The 20,108-nt window shown below is 42.0% G+C and overlaps 1 protein-coding gene across 3 annotated transcripts in view; it reads left to right on the top strand.

Moving 5' to 3' along the window:
- MLIP (muscular LMNA interacting protein) overlaps nucleotides 1-20,108 on the top strand; it is a 1,731,317-nt gene that overhangs the window by 1,061,566 nt on the left and 649,643 nt on the right. For 2 of the 3 annotated variants that reach the window (XM_069235787.1, XM_069235788.1), the window contains exon 6: nucleotides 3,552-5,069. The exons of the other annotated variant lie outside the window; for it this stretch is intronic. In XM_069235787.1, coding sequence (XP_069091888.1) covers nucleotides 3,552-5,069 — 1,518 coding nt within the window. The remainder of the gene's footprint in view (nucleotides 1-3,551; nucleotides 5,070-20,108) is intronic. 3 annotated transcript variants of the gene reach the window in all.

The following is a 20,108-nucleotide window of genomic DNA, read 5'->3' as shown; positions in this document are numbered from 1 at the left end:
ACTAGTGCTTCCGGGTACTTTTACGAGTGAAGGTGATCTGTTCCTGGTCTTCATCTTCTGATGTGCGTGTTGCCTCCTCTGCCCTTGGTAGTGGTGGTTGTGAAGGGGCAACACACACCTCAGTGTGTGTAGACGTGGAATCAACATCCCGGTAGCTGCTACCTGTGGGGGTCTTAAGGGCAGTACTGCTGCAAGGAGGATCTGCTGGTTCTTAAGAATAGCAGCCACATCACGATGGTAGGCAGCCAGGTCGGCCCTGAAGGGTTCAATGTTGCATTCGTGCACGCGTTGATAGGATTGATGTTGTAGGTGTTGGGTCAACTGTATTACAGCTGTGCTGATTTCCTTCAGCCTTTTTTCTACTTCCTGCAAGATAGTTGTTCGCCCTTGCATAGCTGATGCCTGTTCTTCAGTTGACATCATGCACAAATACACCCCCTCTAGGCTGGCTGCCATAGTTTGCATCCCCACCCGCACCTCCTTGGCCAGCTCCCGCTGTACTCCGACTACAGTTCTCTCAAAACTGGTGCCAGTGTCGTCAGAGTCCTCAGCTGTATTGAAGCTGGCAGGTCGTGCAACTGGGGTGGTGGGTGGATCCTCTGCGATGGCTGCTGTATCTGTGCTCCTCCTTGTGACTGAAGGTGGGGTCTGGAGGGTTCCAAGGACCTCTTGGAGGGTTTGGTGGCTGATGTTTGTCAGCTCGTCATCCATGTCATCAGGGTAGTCCTGGACAGGCATATGCGAGGAGATCCATCGTCCTCTGCAATGAAATATGGTACAATTAGTGTGTCTGTGTTGTGACATTTGTGATGTGACATGCCTGCTTTGTCATGCTTTTCACATTGTGATCTTGGTTCCTGTTCATTGCTCCAGTCTTTCAGATGGGCATTCTCCCAGCATGTGCCCCACCTGCATGTCACATGTATTGTGGTCAGTTTGTGGACTCGTCAGCATCATCTCCTCTAGGTGTTGGTTCTAGCCAAATAGTGAATTGCCACCTTCTTGTCCTACTCAACCCTCTCCCTACTTCCATTCTCATGGTGGGGCCTTTCACTGGCTGTGGGTGCTCTGATGGCACTAGCAGCACACTTAACAATCTGGACCTGCCCCAGTCTCTGATCTTTCACATCCCGCTATATGTTGTTGAAATGTAGCGTATACTATGCCTAGCATTGTTATGGCACGAAATGGATGTCAGCATTGGTAATGTGTACAGCTGATGTTGGGGAATGTGTGGTACATTGGATTGCCCTGATAGTCGTAGCAGTGTCCTATTTCCTCCTCTGAATGTGCAGGTGTATTTCAGTGACCAGTTACATGTGTCCTCCCCCTCAATGCTGTTGTCTGAGCAGTATGACATTTGAAATGTTGCATTGTGACCCAGGCACAGGATGGACCATGACATATGCAGCATGGGTGTGACTTTAGTACTGTGTACCTCCTAATGTTGATGACATTGGCTGATGTTTGCAGCAACTATGGGCATTCACATTTGACAGGACTGGAACATTTGTCTTGTTTCAGGGCATTGTTAACGTTGTCATCCTAAACCCTCTAATTTGGGTGTGTATGATCCATGGGGACATTACTGCCATTGGCTACTTGACCATCACACACAGCAGAGGTGGTAGGGGCAACTGTTGTCAATGTTGCATTCCAGTTGTCGGTATGGCTAGAGGTTATTAATTGGGCCCTAGTTAATGTAGGGAGTATAGTGGCTGACGTGTGACGGGATGTCAGTTTGACGTTGTGCCCTTCCCTCCTGGCATGGCTTTACCTTTGCAACATCATTGGCATGGCAGCATACCCCCATGGAAAGGTTGTTGGTGTTGTGTAATGGTGTGCCCCAGGTTTTCTCAGAACAGGCCATGCCCCCGTGCCGTGCCCCTTTACCCATGCCACTCCATGTATATGATGACTTACATGCATTGTGTAGTAGGTATTCCCCCCCCGGTTGCAGTTAATATTAGTGCATTTTAATTCCCCATGCGACTTACCCTGCATGTGCGTTGTCTCCTGATAGTCTGCACTGTCCTGTCCTTGAATCCCTGTGACGATCTCCTAAGGGATGACGGCTGCGACCATCTCCTCCATGTGGTCCAGGGCCTCCTGCGGTGCTGGACTCCCATCTCCAGTCTGCAGTGCTGCCTTCCTGTTCCTGGCCATCTTTTCCTTGGTCCTGCGCTTGCAGTCATGCCAGCGTTTCTTGCACTCAATGAATGTTCTGCGTACTTCTGCCACACTGTTAATCTTGTCAACAATTTGTTGCCATATTGCCTCTCTCCTACTGATTGGCAACTTTGAGGTGACAAACAGTTGGTGCTGGTGTTCCGTCACCTCTTTAACCAGAATTTCCTGCTCCTCTGCACTGAAGCAACACTTTCTTTTCTTCTTCTCCCTGTCGTGGGTCTTGTGTGGGTCCTCCTGGCTGGTTCCTGGTCTGTTGTCATCTTCCTGGGGTCTGTGCAGGCATCTGGGATCCATTTTGGCTCTCCTCTGCTGAAATGGCTGTGTTTGCGGTGAGTTTTGACGCTATTGTGTCAAAAAACGCTGCATATCCAGTTTGCGGTGTCATAAATCGGCTCACAGTCATTTCTGCCGCGTTAATGTCGTTTTCCTTTACGACGTGATGCTGTGGTGTGCGTCAAATAAAATGACTCACACCTGTGGTTTGCGCCGCTGTGCGTCAAAGTATAAATTTGACGCCCGCACGGCGCACAGAAATGGCGTTAGCCAGCGGTAATATTTTTGACGCAAATCTGCGTGGGCGCAGTTTTGCATCAAAAAGTATAAATATGGGCCCTAGTTCTTTGTTGAAAGACATATTAGACATGTATAAAGGATTTCTAAATGATCATGCATCTTCTGGGATTTTGGATATCTTTAGCTACCTATATGTGTCAAGGTATAAAAATAAAAAAAACATATTCTAATTTTAAAATACAAATCTCTCAAATGATATAGTTCCTCTAAAAACTAGTTCAAAATATTTTATATTGAATCAACTGAAATTCTTTCCATTGCTTCCAGATTCTCACAAACTAATCTACCAGCATGTGGATGCCATTGAAAACATGTAGAACTGATCAGCTGGAATCTTCCTGCAGAATTCTGTCTCAGAATTAGGAAATGTGAACAATAGTTTATGTACTATAGGTCCTGTGGACTTTCAAATTATGGCCCATTTTGTGTATGAAACAACTGCTTTTGTATTGAAATTACTTTCACAAATGTAGGTCATGTTTAACACCTATTAAGTGCACTCACTGAAATAAATATTATGCTGTTTTTGGCCATGAAATTATCTAACCTGTTATGATGAAATATTTAATAAGTGATTTTTACATAAGTGGTTAAATGTTCCTCCACATGCATTTACAGTTTTTTTCACCCTATCTACATTTGATGAAGTGATACTACTTCACTTGTAATGTGTTGTGCCACCTTTGCACCCTTTAGGATCAAAAAGTTCAACTTTATGAAAACATTTTTTAAGGCGAGCGCTGTAACACCAACTCAATTAAACCATTTTTATTTTCTTTTTCCTGCAGCTAACCAGTTTGTCTTCTACAACTCATCTGATTTCCACTCCACTTCCGGCTATTAATGTTGTATCTCCTTTTATTGAAAGAGTGGACACTGTCCTGCCTACCCTAAATCAAACCTTGACTCCAGAAGCCTCATCTAGACCATTTATTTGTGAAACAGAATCACCTGTTAAAAATTCCAGAAAATGGTTAACAGCTCCAGCATATTCACCACCCTCTTGTGTTATGCAACACATGTCTGCACAAAACTCCACAATGCTGAGCAGTCTGTCTGAGTCTCAAATAACAAAAATAACAAAACCAAGTAATAACACAATTAGTAACACATTATCCCAGTCCTTATCTCCTGAACGTTCATTTAGAACAGGTACATTATCTCCTTTGCCTACCCTTATTGAAACTCATCATTTATGTCCTCATCCTAAACCACTCCAATCTCCTATTTATGGATCCTCCTCCACAATATGCAGTACAGAGGAGCTTTGCAGTCCAATGTCTCATCATCGAACATTATCAAAGTCAGGAAAAAGCACCTCCCTCCCGTCACGACTTTCTTTTTTAACTGCCATTTTAAAGTCAGGAAAGTCCACTAAACAAAGATCAGGGACACCTACACCTTATCTTTCCAGTCTGTCTTCCAAGCCCATTGGTTCGCCAGTACACACTATTTGTCAACATTCTACCACAACCAAAACACTTTCCACAAACTGGGTGAACTTAAAACAAGGAAAACATACATCTTCAGATGACTCTCTTAAGCAAACTAGGACATTACCATCATCTTTAGAATTTAGTGTCTGGAATCAGCCTGCTAAAGCTCCAAACCAAATGCCATTACAGCAGCACAAGACACTTGATCCTTATTTAGTAAGTCCTAAACCATTTACCAGAGAAAAAGTTGTGTCTCCAGTTGTGCCGCAAAGAATTCTCAGCCCAACAAGGTCTTCAACCTCAAAAACCCAATCACCCTCCACATTAAATCTGAAACCTCCTATGAAAAAAGAGCTAAACCTGCCTTTCAAAAAATGTATAGAACCTAGTAAGTTGAGAAAAGACCGTACTCCTTCACCCACAGTATCAACTTACACAACACAATCTATAACTTTGCCAAACAACCAAAGAGTCACTCCTTCTCCTGATTCAGAAAAACATTTATTTGAAAATCATTTCAGTCCTAAATATGCCTCATCAAAAGTGGTTTCAACTCCCTTGCCTACTCTGAAGTTGAGTGTTGCTTCTTCCACACATGCACACACTTCATCGCAATTGCCATCCCCATGCTCTAATCCTACACCTCACCTTCCAATAGCCCAGAGTGCTCACTTTTGCTCACCACAATCGAAATCCTTGCCTCTTTCCCCTACTCTTAGAAATTATTCTAGAAGCCCAAATTGTGAGCAAATGTCCACTGCTATGAGCACGTCACGCATGTCACCTGTCCCATTATACTCATCACCATACTCAACATTATCAAGATCCTGCGAATTCCAGTCACCTGACAATGAAAATAAGACACCTAAGGTACCGTTTTTTTTTCTTCTTCTGATAACAATGTGCATGCTTTCACTACTTTCATCTAATCATGCTAAATTATTTACTGGCCAACTTGTTAAATAAATAAATTAACAGTGAACTAACATGCAACTCTCCAGTAATAAACAGAAGAAAGGGGACAACAGAATAAAGTGAAAGAGCCAATCTGATTACAACTATGGAAGCAGGAACCAAATACAAAGGAGTTTTTATTTTTCTCTGATAAGTTGCAAATGGTGGTTAATAACTTCCTCTGTTGCATATTGTTTGACAGTCAGCAGCCCTATACCTCTTTGCATGATTCCACTGATAGAAAAATACCTATGCACATATTTACAAGTGGCTTGCGCTGCTGGTGTGTCACTTTTTGTGATGCACCAGTGGTTCAGGCTGCAGACCATTATCTACAGGGTCACACAAAGCCACTTTGCATGACTTTTTATGGCCTTGTATATATGGAGAAAGGCAACTCAGTGCAAGTCGCTGCGTTGCCTCACTTTGCTTCAAAAAGGCGTTCGATGGGCATTGTGGTGGGTGATCCCATGCAACACCCATGGATTTTAATGCATTCCCTGATTTACAAGTGCTTGTTAACATGGGAATGCATTGAAAGCCTACGTCTTCCCAAGGGAAAGGTAACAAGGGGAAGTAACTATATTTCTCCTCGTTGTTTCCTCTCTCTATACGTGCTGAAATCTGGAGGTAAACGTCTCTAATGATTGTTTATCTGCAGGATAATGTCCCATCATACACTAAAACAATCATCCCCACAACACAGACACCCTTGCACCATTGTGCAGGGTGGCTGCATTGATGGAAGGCAGCTAATTGTGAGCCAGTGCAATGGAAGAGGACAGGAATGGGCTGTATCTCAAAGATACCTGCCCCTTTCTTTTGACACTGGGCAGCACAGCAAGAAGCCTTGTGGCACTGCCCTGTGCCAAAATGTTGTATTTAAGCCCCCAAGTATCTATTAATTGTGTGACTTTCAAATGCCAGTGCCCTAATTATAAAAATAATATATTCAAATGTCTTCATCCTAGACAGTGGAAAGCTTTTCGAAAAGGGCTTAGTCAGAACTTAAGTGTTGAGAGATGGCAGTGTGAATGGAATGATATATATTTAGGAAGCACAGACAAGCATTTTTCTTTCACAGCATCTTCAGTATGTAAATCATCTAAGCCCAGATTTATGAAAAATGCATGCAGCACAGCAATTAAAGATGCTGCGCTGCATAGTGTGAAAAGAAGAGAGCAGAACAGAGCCATACATACTAAGATAGAGTGCTGTTTTCCTCTCCCCTTGGGCTATCGCACTTTACACTGCCATATACCATTGTTCACACCCTTTTGCCATAATGCAAGGGAATGTGCATTCTGTAAGGAATAGTTTCTGTACTAGAAGGGAATCCTTCAGAACAAAATCTATCCTTTAATGTTTTTGCTGCTTAGTAGCACACATGGAAAGAAGGAAAAGTGAGGAGGCATCAAAACTTTTCTCCCCGTTGTTGGACCTGGACATTTTTTGCAGGCTCATACCCAAACTTTTTGCATGCTGCCTCTTTTTTTTTCTGACCCGGACTCTGGGCACTTTACCACTGCTAACCAGTACTAAAGTGCATATGCTCTCTGTGTAAACTGTGATTGTTTTTTCCCTGATTGACATATTTGATTGAATAGTAAGTCCCCAGTAGAGTGCACTAGAGGTGCCCGGGGCCTGTAAATCAAATGCTCCTAGTGGGCCTGCATCACTGATTGTGCCACACATGAGTAGTCCTGTAAACAAACTGGTGGAACAACGACTGAAATTCACACACAGGAGCTGTGCAAGAGGAAAATTGATACAGAACCTGTCATTGTAAGTTTGTAAATCATTGACATGTAAAATAAATCAATAATAGAGATAAGAAAGGCAAGTAACTGATTTGAATTATTTTATGTAAGGACATGTAGGTCAACATTGTGAGCCCCTAGTAACAGTGAGTAGGGCAAAACAAAGAGTATTGTCATGACCCTTTAATTGTGGCTCACGGAGTAGCAAGACTAATCCCACCTTCAGGATGGCACAGCATTGCAAGCTCATATTATGACTCACTGCCAAAAAGAAAAGAAATAAGAGACAGTGAGTACCTGAGTAATTGTACCAAACTCTATGATAGGGAAATATAGTGTCAGAGCCATGAGTGGCTTACTTGGTGTGTGAGGCAGCATTTCTTTAACTAGCCCCCAGGCAAATCAGGGAACTTGCTTGTGAGCCAAACATGAAATGCATGCCTCTTTACTGGAAAGTAGTGTCATATTCGCCCAATACCAAAAAGAGGTGTTCCATAGCAAGGCAGTTCCAGATAGCCAAGTCAAATCACAGGTGATATGAGGACTCCATGAAAAAAAGAGGTAAGTAAAAATAGTGATCATTCCATGGTAAAAACAAGGGGAAGAAGAGAGAAAAAGTAGGGAAACTGAGGGAACCAATAAAAGAAAAAAACAACAAGGACCCACCGACGAGTTACATGTGCAAACTAAAGTGTCAAGAGACAGATTTGCAACAACCGTCTTTGGCATCCACTAAGTAATTATAGTGTCTGATCTCTCTCACCTTTAAATCAAGTCCTGGTCCTCAGGTGGCCAGGGCAGCATTTATTGGACCTGACCCTGGAAGAAGTTGTCCTTCATCATTATTGTAGTCTCTATCACTTCCTAACACCCTTATTTGGTGACATATATATATATATATATGTTTTATGGCATGTGTAGCTGCACATACACATGCTATGCACAGGTCCTGCCATCTAGTGTTGGGCTCGGAGTGTTACAAGTTGTTTTTCTTCGAAGAAGCCTTTTCGAGTCACGGGACCGAGTGACTCCTCCTTTTCGTCTCCATTGCGCTTGGGCATCAACTTCATCTTAGATTGTTTTCTTTCCGCCATCGGGATCGGACGTGTTTCTCTTCACTCCAGTTGTTCGAGTCGGAAAATTCTTACAAACCCTCTAAATTTGTCGGTATTGTTTTTGATCACGTATCATCCATCATCGACACCTCGGTACCAGCGGATACAGATCTATACTTGCCCTTCGTATCGTCGAAGCCTCATGGACTGGACCCCATTTAGATTCTGCCCTCGGTGCCACGCCAAGTATCCCTACATGGATCAACATCTGGTCTGTAACCTGTGTTTATCTCCGGATCACCGAGAGGATACCTGCGAGGCCTGTAGATCCTTCCGCTCGAAAAAGACTCTAAGAGACCGAAGAGCGCGAAGATCAGAGATGGCGTCTAGAAGCACCAAACGCCTCGACGCAGAAGAGGAGATGATCCACACCACCGTCTCCGTTCGAGGGTCCGATTCCGAACAAGAATCCGACATCGACTGACCAATAACAGCGGGCCAGCACGTGGGTACGCCTGCCCCGACCCAATCCAAGCCCAAATACAAGGCCTCAGGGACGCCACTGACAAAAGGCCATGTCTCCACCCGTAAGAAAGTTACCGGTGACCAAGCAACATCTTCGGCACCAAAAAAGGCCACGCCAACAACAAAGCCTTCGTATTCATCGAGTCCAAACCCCGAAAGTCACTTTCGGAGCCGAGGCCAACAAGTACTCTAGGCCCTTCGGTGCTGAAAAAGCCAGCTTCGGATGCGAAAAAGCATACATACACTGAGGAGCATGGACTTTCAAAGCAATTAAAAGAAAGCCATAGATTTGCTGAGGAATTGACACAAATAGAGGGTTTCGATGAGAAACAGGCCAGAATACAAATCCACAAAGACACTGGAAAAATCCTCACAGCACCTCCTCTAAGAACAAAGAGGAAACTGGCCTTCCATTGACGTTTGGACACTGACCAGCCAACGGCTAAAGTGCCAAAAAACAAGAGAAAAATCGCTGCCTCCTAAGTTTTCACCTCAACAGTCTCCTCCTCATTCTTCTCAACTAACTGTCTCCCCACCTGCTACACCCACTGCACAGTCTCCATCACACACTACAATCACAACATGACACGGATCCATGGGATCTCTATGATGATCCAGTCTTGGATAATAGTCCAGAGTGCTATCCATCAAAGCCATCACCCCCTGAGGATAGCACCTCATATACACAGGTTCTAGCCAGGGCAGCGGCATTTCACAACTTGGCCATGCACACCGAACCTTTGGAGTACAACTTCTTATTTAACACATTGTTCTCAACTCATGCCACATACCAGAGTCTACCCATGCTTCCTGGCATGCTAAAACATGCGCAGCAAATCTTCCAGGAACCAGTTAAGGGAGGAGCTATAACTCCAAGGGTAGAGAAGAAATATAAGCCACCACCCTCAGACCCCATTTTCATTACAGCTACCCCTAGATTCCGTAATGGTCAGCGCAGCAAGAAGAAGGGCTAATTCACAGTCCTCTGGAGACGCACCCCCTCCAGATAAAGAAATTAAGAAATTTGATGCTGCAGGTAAAAGGGTGGCGTCACAGGCAGCCATTCAATGGCGTATAGCCAATTCGCAGATATGATAGGGCTCACTGGGATGAGATGAATGACATTATTCAGTATCTCCCCAAGGACCAACAAAAGAGAGCCCAGCAGGTAGTAGAGGAGGGAGAAGCAATCACAAATAACCAAATCAGATCGGCGCTAGACTCCGCAGATACAGCCCCAAAAACTATTAGTACGGCTGTCACCATTAGGCGACATGCATGGCTTATGTCATCACGATTTAAACCTGAAATCCAGCAGGCTGTCCTCAACATGCCTTTTAACCAACAAAAATTATTCGGCACACAAGTTGATACAGCCATTGACAAAATGAAAAAAGACGCCGACACTGCCAAAGCTATGGATATGCTTTATTCATCCCAATACAGAGGCTCATTTCGAAAGCCTCAATATATCGGAGGCTTCAGACCCCAACCATCCGAGCCATCTACCTCACAAGCCAAACCCTCTTACCAGACGCAATACCAGAGAGCGGGGTTTCGGGGATCCTACAGAGGACAATTCCCCAGATCTAGAGGAAAATACCAATCCTCAAAACAACCCACTAATACCAAACAGTGACTTTACCACCACCTTCCCTCACAACTGCAAAAGTTCCATGCCCACTGGTTACCCATCACAACAGACAATTGGGTGTTATCCATTATCACAACATGGTTACTGCATAGAGTTCACACAAACTCCTCCAGATATTCGCACAAACTTCCATCTCATCACATTTCAATGTTGCAAACAGAAGTACAGGCACTATTACTCAAACAAGCCATAGAACTTGTGCCACATCATCAAAAAGGAACAGAGGTTTACTCCCTGTACTTCCTCATTCCCAAAAAGGACAAAACATTAAGACCAATATTAGATCGCAGGACTCTCAATCTGTACACCCGATCAGAACACTTTCACATGGTAACACTACAAGATGTAGTCCCACTGCTACAACAACAAGATTTTATGGCAACACTGGATCTAGAAGATGCATCCAGCTCACAGAAAATATCTCTGACTTGTAATACAATGAAAACATTACCAGTTCAAAGTGTTACCTTTTGGGATAACAACAGCTCCCAGAGTATTTACAAAATGCCTTGCCGTAGTCGCAGCATACATAAGGAGACAACATATACATGTCTTCCCATATCTCAATGACTGGCTAATAAAAGCCAGCACTCAAAAACAGTGCCAACATCACACACGCCATGTAATAAACACCCTACACACACTAGGGTTCTCAATAAATGACCAAAAATCTCACCTACAACCAGCACAAATTCAGCAGTACTTAGGAGACACATTAAACACCCAAAAAGCACTTGCAAGCCCAAGTCCACAAAGAGTGCAATTGTTCCACAGCATATTGACAAAAATCCAGCCAAACCAATGGTACACTGTCCAATTTGTCATAAAACTGTTGGGTATGATAGCATCATGCATCGCCATTGTCCCAAACACAAGATTAAACATGCGGCCCTTACAACAGTGCCTTGCAAAACAATTGTCGCAGGCACATGGTCATCTCCAAGATCTAGTGTTGATAGACCGCCAAACACACATTTCGCTTCAGGGGTGGAATCCCACAAATTTAAACAAAGGGTGGCCTTTAAATTAAGAACTGGGGAAGGGGGGTGGTTCTTTGAGCAATTGTAGGCCACATGATTCCACTCGATAGGAGATCCTGTCCCTAACCCAGTTAGGTGCAGTTGAGGATGAAAGAAATGTTCATTCTAACAAAAGCAGCCAAGGATAGTCCAGCAAGCACCTTTAGGTTCAGTAGAGCTCTACGATCAAAGGTGCACTGTGCAGTAGTTTACAGTAGGGCAAACGCGATTTGCTGTGAAAGGGAGAATGTTTCCCTTGGCATCTTTTTACCCATTGGTTATGGAGTGTCAGGAAACCATGCCCCACCCACTGGTTAGTAAACTGTACAAACCTAGCCCCTCACCTTTGGTATTTGACATGTTATGCACATGGAACAGAAGTCCTTATTGTTATTTCAACATCTCATCATAATCTTAGCCTCCACAAATCAGAATGTAAACATCTTTGGTAACACCTCCCAAAATGATATTTATGAGCTAGTGATGAAATTATTTCCCTGTCACTCAAGCACAATTCTATTCATTTCCAAAAAAACACACTGGAATTTCAATATGCTTCCTCGCCCATGCTTCTCTTGGGGAACCACTCATCTACCTCATATTTACTTTATCTTAGACACAGCATCCATCTGCTCCTGACAAGCAATACTTCCTTTTTAGTAATCAGCAGTGAGTCACAGACATGAGCAAATTCATACAGGAGTTCCTCCAGCTCAATCAGAATTCTTCATCTCTGTTCAATGTATGGGAGGCATTTAAAGTTACAGTCAGGGGCCAAATTATTGCTTTTAAAGTATCGCAGACTCGACAGCGAGAGCTTCAAATCAAACGGAGGCTAAGCTAAAAGATTTTTTTATTCTTGAAGAAGTAACTAGCTCGAGGGCTTATCAGCGGCAGGTTTATGAAGAAAGTCAACAGATAGGTAAACACAAATGCAATTGTTACTGAGGACAAGGATATTGGTTGAGTATTTATGTCACAATACTCTAGAATTTATGAGATGGATTACGCAGTTTCACTCACACAGTTAGATCAGTATTACAAGTCTATCACATTACCTCAAATCTTGTTAAAAGTTCAAAACGATATAGCACTGTAGATTACGTCATGTGAGATTAAGAGAGCTATCCAGAAAATGCCAAGTGCTAAAGCTTGTGTTGGTGATGGCTTTCCAATAGAATTCTATAAAACCTTCTGTGAAGAGCTTGCACTGTTTCTAACAGTCTTATGTAATGTAATACTTGAGGGAGTGAAAATACCTCCAGCGTTCAAAGAATCAACAATAGTCAGTTTAAAAAAAAAAGATAAATAGCCACTGAAACCTGATGCACATCGTCCAATCAGTCTGCTGAATGCAGATTATAAAATTTTAACAAAGGTCTGGGCTATCAGGATTACACCAGTTGTGCAACAATTAATACATGAAGACCAGAACGGTTTTGTAGCTAGCAGGCTGATGATATCCAATACAAACTTTTTAATACAGGCAATCAAGTATTTCTCAGTCAATATAATCCCTGCGGTAATGATAATGCTAGACGCAGAGAAAGCCTTCTATCTAGTTAATTGGGGAGCTTTGTTATACTGCCTAACCAAATTTGGTTTCCCTTCGCAATTTACTTCAATGATAAGGCAGTTGTATCAGGGTGCTAATGCCATAATTCTTACTAATTCAAAGGTTAGAGGCACAATTCAGATTAAAAGAGGTACTAGACAGGGATGTCCTCTCTCCCCTATACTCTTTGCCATTTTTATTGAACTTCTTGCTCAGATAACACGTATTTTGAAGGAAATCATGTCACCAATAGCAGATATGCCCAAAATTAAGCTCTTCCATGATGACATCATTTTATACTTAAAACCAGAGATTGATAATATCCAGAGAGTACTGGATAAGATTAATGAGTTCACTCAAATAGGGGGATACAAGATTAATGAAAGCAAAAAGTAGGTTCTTTTATTTAACATAGGAACAGAGAATCTTCCTCATACTTTGCAGCAGCAAGCTAATTCATCCAAACCCATTAGGTATTTGGGAATTTATGTCACAAAGAATTATGGACATTTGTTTAACCTTAATTGTGTTAGGATGCTTGCAAAAGTACAAGCACTTTTGAACAGATGGATAGTTCCCCCGTTGACTCTGTTAGGGAGGGTCTCCTTAATCAAGATGTCAATTATCCTGCTTTTTCTTTTTTTTATTCAATAACGTACCGATAAGAATAAACAGCTATGATTTTCATGAACTGGATTCCATGATACAATGTTTTATATGTAGGAAGAAAGCCCCACGGGTAAGGCTCTCAGTTATTTAGCCGTATATAAACCAAGGAGGCTTGGCACTTCCTTGAGTTTATTATCAGGCCACATTGCAATATATAGTGGCATGACACTTGGCTATCGGAAGAACCATGGAAATAGTTTTGTTCAATAGAACAATCGCAGTATCAGCAATGTCTCCCAGCATTCATTAAAAATACGAAACTCCCCCAAAAAAATTCAGATATAAATATATTCACGATTTTAGTAAAAGAGCAGAGCTCTTAAGCAAAACACATCAAATACCATCGGGTTATATTTATCTACAATTACAGGAGTGTAAATACTTTGGCCTACACCTACCAGAAACAGTGATAGCCCAATGGAATAGCAAAGGTTTTAAAGAGATGAGGGACTTTATTTTAAGAAACAGATGAATCACTTAGGACGAGGTCGAAACTAGGCTTGGGGATACGGCAACTAGACTCTTTTTTAGCTTTTTCCAGATCTCCCATTTTCTAAGTGCTAATATACCCCGGGAAAGTACCCATGAACACCCGATATGGAGGGCTCTAGTCAGAAGTAAAGTACTTGCTACAGGGAATTGGTACGGATTGTCAGTTGATCGTCCCGTCTTGGCAATAATTACAGATTTCAGGGATAATATCTTCAGAACAACAGAATGTGTAATATCTCACGAAGAGTGAAGAATTATTTTGGAAATGGGCTATAAATCTTTGAGGACAGCTAACTACAAAACAATGTCTTTTCTTTCCAGATGGATGGCTTATTACACTCCTGAAAAGATGCACAAAATATTTCCGTCAGTTCCCGATCAATGCTTTCGCTGCCATCAGGAGGGATAGGGGAACTGGCTACATGTTTTTTTTAGACTGACCCAAATTAACTACTTTCTGGTTGGAAATGGAGAAAGTAATAATTCATAGCTCCAACTCAAGGATGGAGCAGGATCCAAGCCTAGTTCTGTTTGGAGTCACTGAGGTAACACCGTCAGCTAGCAAAACATCAACAATATGTTATAACAATAGTTCTTGCAGTAGCTCAATCATTAATACTCCAGTTTTGGCGGACTCAAACGATTCCTACCTTCCAGAACGGGTGGAATGAAATGCTAAGAACTAAAAAATATGAGGAAATATACTCAAAACGTGTTGGGAGTAGAAAAAGGTTTACAGCTATATGGCAGTACTTAGAGGAGTAGTAAGTCATGAACAAGGAAAGGTGGGAGTCGTGTGAAAATATTGCTTATTAATAAAATATAATAATGCATATCCTATATAAAATTACGGAAACTTTGGAGTGATTATAAATTTTGGACAGTGACTTGAATCAATGTTTCGCTGATTCTGTAATTAAGGTTTATATAGCAAGGTTATTGCGATCTGACCAGCCAAAGAAAATGGATTGTTATGGCTTAATGCTACTTAGGTATAATTCTTGTTCTATTTTTGTATATTTATACCTGAAATAAAAATTAAAAATAAACAAAATACTTCCTTTTTCTCTGCCTGTACATTAGCTATATTAGCCACAGTATGCTTACCCAGCTCACTGTTATCCAGAAGAACAATTTTGCTTTTCATAGGTAATCTAGACAAACAGTTCACTGAAATATGTTTCAACTGTGACTTGTACTCTACTTTAAAAGAAAACTCTTGCATACTTAACATCTACCTTGAAAATCTAGAAATTGCTCTTGCTGTTCCCTGTGTGATAAATAAACCCACTAACTGCCAATGGTCAGTCGTTATAATGTTAGCATCCGTACTAAAGGCATGTACTAAAAATGCTCTTACTTTTATTTTTCTATCAAAATGTAACATAGGTAGGAGCTGATGCAATTGTTTTTTTCACCTTCAGTATTCTATACATTTTTTCAAAACCGTTCTTATAATCTTGGTCTTATCTATGGCAATTATTTGTGATTTGTATTCATCTGGAACATCTTCAATTGTTTTCACAAAATTTATTTAGGAAGATATTCCATTCCTGTTTAACCTGTGTTTACGATAGTGCACCTCATTGGTGTTTGTATTTCACACATCTGATGATGAGCCCACCGTTCTTTAAAATTTCCAAAGCAATATTTGAGGGCAGGTTTATGAAAAGTGGCGCTGCACTAGGTCAGCACCACGTTTCTTGCGTCCTTAGCACTTCCCCTAATGCCACCTTATGTGTTCCGTATTTAACATATGGCGCACCATGGCGGTAGTTAGGGGAACTAGTATCATCATTTTTTCTGCTAGTTCGGAGCTTTGCAGGATTAACATTAAAAAATGTTGACGCTAATCCTGCAAAGCCCTCGAGGCCCATTGTAAGCAATAGTGTGCTCTGAGCAGGCGTTAAAAGTGCCAAAAAAATGATGCAAAGAAGTTTATTTGATTTCTTTGCGACATTTTTTTGGGCCCCCTTAATATGGGAATGCTCATGGCGCAGGCATAATGCAGCACAAAGGATTACGAAGTGGTGCAATGCATGCATTGCGCCACTTTGTAAATTTGACACAACGATTTTGGCCTCATTGGGCCACATTAGCATCAAAAGAATGACACTAATGTGGCCGAAGGAGGCGCTGGAGCCTCTTAAATCTGCCCCTTTCAGTTTCATCATGTTCTCTGAGGTATGGCACATTTGAAATTCCAGACAGCCGTAAATTGCTTTTGGAAATACAGCAGCTGCTGAAGGATGTATGAATCGCATGTACTTGTACCTGTATGCTTCTTCGGTGTGACAAACGCTGTTATGGCGTGGAGTCAGGATGCAGGATAATTTAGTGAGAAGTGAATAAAAAATCCAAGGATCAACTGCCACCTTGAGATTTATCAGCATTTCTTCATTATTAGATATGCGACATCTAATCACTCAGACTTCAGCATTAAGGTCAGATTAGTCAACAAGAGTCTCAAGTGACCATTAGATTGTGCATAAAACATCAGGCCTTAACCATTAAGACGCCTCAATGCACTATATTGTATTTTTATCACATAGTCGGTTCTATATGTCAATATGGAGGGGTCCCTTGCTTCATAATTTTTCTACTGGAAAACTTCAATATTCTCAGACTTTACGGAAATTCTCCTGTAAAGTTTGCTCCACGATCAGTGATCACAAATCCATTTAAATGCTTCATCAGGTCTCAAAACTTGGTTAAGTCGATTAGGGGTACATTTTTATCTGTAAATTGCATCGTTGAGTCCACACAGGATCCACCCTTTGCCGCGTACACTTCTGACAAGTTCTTCAACCCTTGCATCCAGTAAAATGTATTTCAGTTAAATAAACCAATAAATTTTTCCGCTAACAATGAAATTCATAAAACTAAAAATACCAGGTCTAGTTCTCAGGAATACAATGCCCTGTGCACCATGCAAAAATTGCATGCGATTTTCTGAAACACACATTTATTTAGTTATTAAACTATATAAAATGTAACCTATTAAAAAAGGATCTCTATAATAATACATTTTATTTGTTATCTGGAATAGAGAGCACCGTGCAGAGTGAAAACATTGAATGCTATTTTTAAACAGGGAGTTCATTGATTTAAAATACATTTTAAAACACTAAGTTGAAAAATGGAACGTGTTCAGGAGAGCCTGGTGGATAGCAATTGATTTCATTTGGGTATTTAACCCACAGGGAAAGTAACACATTTCCCAGCTTTCCCAGAGCAGTAGGTGTTAGCAATCAGACCCTGACTGTTATTTAATAATGAGCCAATTCAGTTTTGAGCTATAGGATTAGAAGAGTTGTTGATCACTGTGATCAGTCGTTAATACAAAAATGACGTCGGAATAAAAATACTAATGTACATGGGTGTTGCTTGAACACGAGGGTATTGCAATTCAATTCCCTTGTGTGAGTCAAGCTTTCGGCGCTTGCATCACCCCTTCAGCAGCTTGCTCCCATTGCCCAAGAATGTAATGAATTTAGACACAACGTGCTGAAATTCACCCAACATGCACAAATTATACTGTGGCGACAAGTGTGCGTCATATAGATTAAAATCAGCGTGGCGGCAAAGTCTCGGTTTGTTCATAAGTGCCTTGCAAGGGCAAAGTGCGTAAGCCATCATTTCTTTATGTTGTGTGCAGTCTGCACGTTTCGGTAAATGGAGGGGCTATCCGCTATGCAATTAAGGCGTGCGAGGGCACAGAGCGAACTGTAGTTCCATAAGCCTGATTTTGTAATAGGCTTTTTAGGTTTTCAATAAATGTCAGAGTTTAATGAGGTTTTTGTAGGAGTTTATAGTTAGACAAGCATGGCTTCTTTTGGTGAAATTGTGTTATCCATAATGTAAGAAATGGGGTCTTTGGTTGGCAGTCAGGTTATCCCCTGTCCAAGCAAGGAACCTCACTTTAGTCAGGGTAAAAGAGAATCACCCTCAGCTAACCTCTGCTTACCCCCTTGGTAGCTTGGCACAAGCAGAAGGCTTAAATTCAGAGTGCTAGGTGTAAAGTACTTGTACCAACACACACAGTAACTTAATGAAAACATTGCAAAATGACGCAACACAGGTTTAGAAAATTAGAGAATATTTAACTAAACAAAACAAGACCAAATGACAAAAATCCACAATACACCAGTCAAGTTATAAATTAAAAAGCAAAAAGAGTCTTCATGTAGTTTTAAACATACACTAACACTGTTAACACGAAAATGTACCTTGGGTGCGTAAAAAATAACCCTGCACGGGTAAGTGTGCGTCAAAAAGGGCTTGCAATGTGTCAATTTCACTCACGAGCGTAACCTTGCTTCATTTCTCCTTTCGTCGCGGCGTGTCGTTTCTTCTCTCTCTGCAGGAGAGCGATGCGTCGATCGGGCCAGCACTCTCGGGTCTGGGCAGGCCTTGCTTTGTTTTTACACAGCCAGCGGTACTTGCATCAGAAATCCAGCCACACAACGATCCGAAAACCACTCAGTGAAGGTCAGAGATGCTGTGCATCGTTTCTCCAGCTCCGTGCATCGATCTTCGGGTCGCATTGCAGGTGAGCGTTGATTATAAGCTGCAAAGCCGGTGGCGCATAGATTTTTCAGCCGCAGATCGGAGTTGTGTCGATCTTTTCTGTGCGTGGATTTCTTCCTCCTAGGCTGCCAGCTTCCCCTTTCAGAGTCCCAGGAACCAGATGGGCACCACTTGGCAGAGCAGGAGTCTCTCCAGAGACTGCGGGTGCTGGTAGAGAGGACTGCTAAATCAAGCACTTGGAGATCTCCACAAGATGGAAGGCACACAAAGTCAAGTCTTTGCCTCGTACTCTGGCAGAAGCAGCAACTGCAGGATAGCTCCACAAAGCACAGTCACAGGCAGGGCAGCTGTTCTTCCTCATCTCTTCAGCTCTTCTCCAGGCAGAGGTTCCCCTTGGTTTCCAGAAGTGTTCTAAAGTCTGTGGTTTTGGTTGCCCTTCTTATACCCATTTTCTCCTTTGAAGTAGGCCTACTTCAAATCAAAGTTTCTCTTGAATGTGAAATCCTGCCTTGCCCAGGCCAGGCCCCAGACACTTACCAGGAGGTTGGAGACTGCATTGTGTGAGGGCAGGCACACCCTTTCAGGTGTGAGTGACCACTCCTCCCTTCCCTCCTAACATAGATGGCTCATCAGGAAATGCAGACTACACCCCAGCTCCCTTTCTTTCACTGTCTAGTGTGAGGTGCAACCAGCTCAACTGTCAAGTTGACCCAGACAGGGAATCCACAAACAGGCAGTGACACAGAAATTGTATAAGCAAGAAAATGCTCACTTTCTAAAAGTGGCATTTTCAAACACACAATCTTAAAATCAACATTACTAAAAGATCTATTTTTAAATTGTGAGCTCAGAGACCCCAAACTCCACATGTCCATCTGATCCCAAAGGGAATCTACACGTTAATCAGTCTTGATTATTTCTTCATACGTGGATAATCAATGTTTTCCAGTAGGAGCAATCCTGCTAGAATCAGCTAATACCTACACTTCCCTACCAATAATAGTATATGATCTTTTTATTTTTTGCAACACAATAACTTGGTCTCATCCTAACTTGTCTCTTAAAAGCCTCACCCTGAAAACCCTTCTAAAGGGTAGCTATGTCATTTTCTCTGGGTTCTCCAGTCAGTTGCCTTCTGCTCATAAATTTAAATCCATCAACAGCTTCACTCTTCTTCCTCCCATGGTTTGTTCAGCTGATAGAATGACGTTTCATGCCACGATATCGCGTACTACTCCTCATCTTCTTCCAGATGTGGAGGTAAATGTTTAAACCCACAGCATCATTCAGCCTCCGAACAAAGCATTAATATAGCTAACTTCCCCAAGGGGCAGGCCAGTTTGATGACTACCCACAAAAAATTCCAGAGAGATGCTACAGTTTGTGTAGTTTGTGTATGAGAAATTTAGGGGTAATCTGTCAATTGGGGAACAGAGAAAAAAGGGGGTCCCAGACTCAAAATCCCCATTCATTTTCCACAGAATTCTTTATGAAGGGCTACCACAAAACTGCTGAACAGAATTACCCCTAATTTGGAAGGAAGCTAACACTTGGTCCAGAGATTGGGCTTTTTCAAGACTTGGTGTAAATTTGTTCAGTCGTTTGAGAAACTGAGGTTAAAAAATAATTGTATATCTGGAGAGAAGGGTCGGCAAGGGTCTTTAAAAAATAGTGTGTTCTAATTAATTTAGGTAGC

The sequence above is a fragment of the Pleurodeles waltl genome, chromosome 5 (assembly GCF_031143425.1).
Source record: "Pleurodeles waltl isolate 20211129_DDA chromosome 5, aPleWal1.hap1.20221129, whole genome shotgun sequence".
Taxonomy (NCBI): Eukaryota; Metazoa; Chordata; class Amphibia; order Caudata; family Salamandridae; genus Pleurodeles; species Pleurodeles waltl.
Note: the sequence above shows the minus strand (reverse complement) of the source record. Positions and strands in the feature narration are given on the sequence as shown.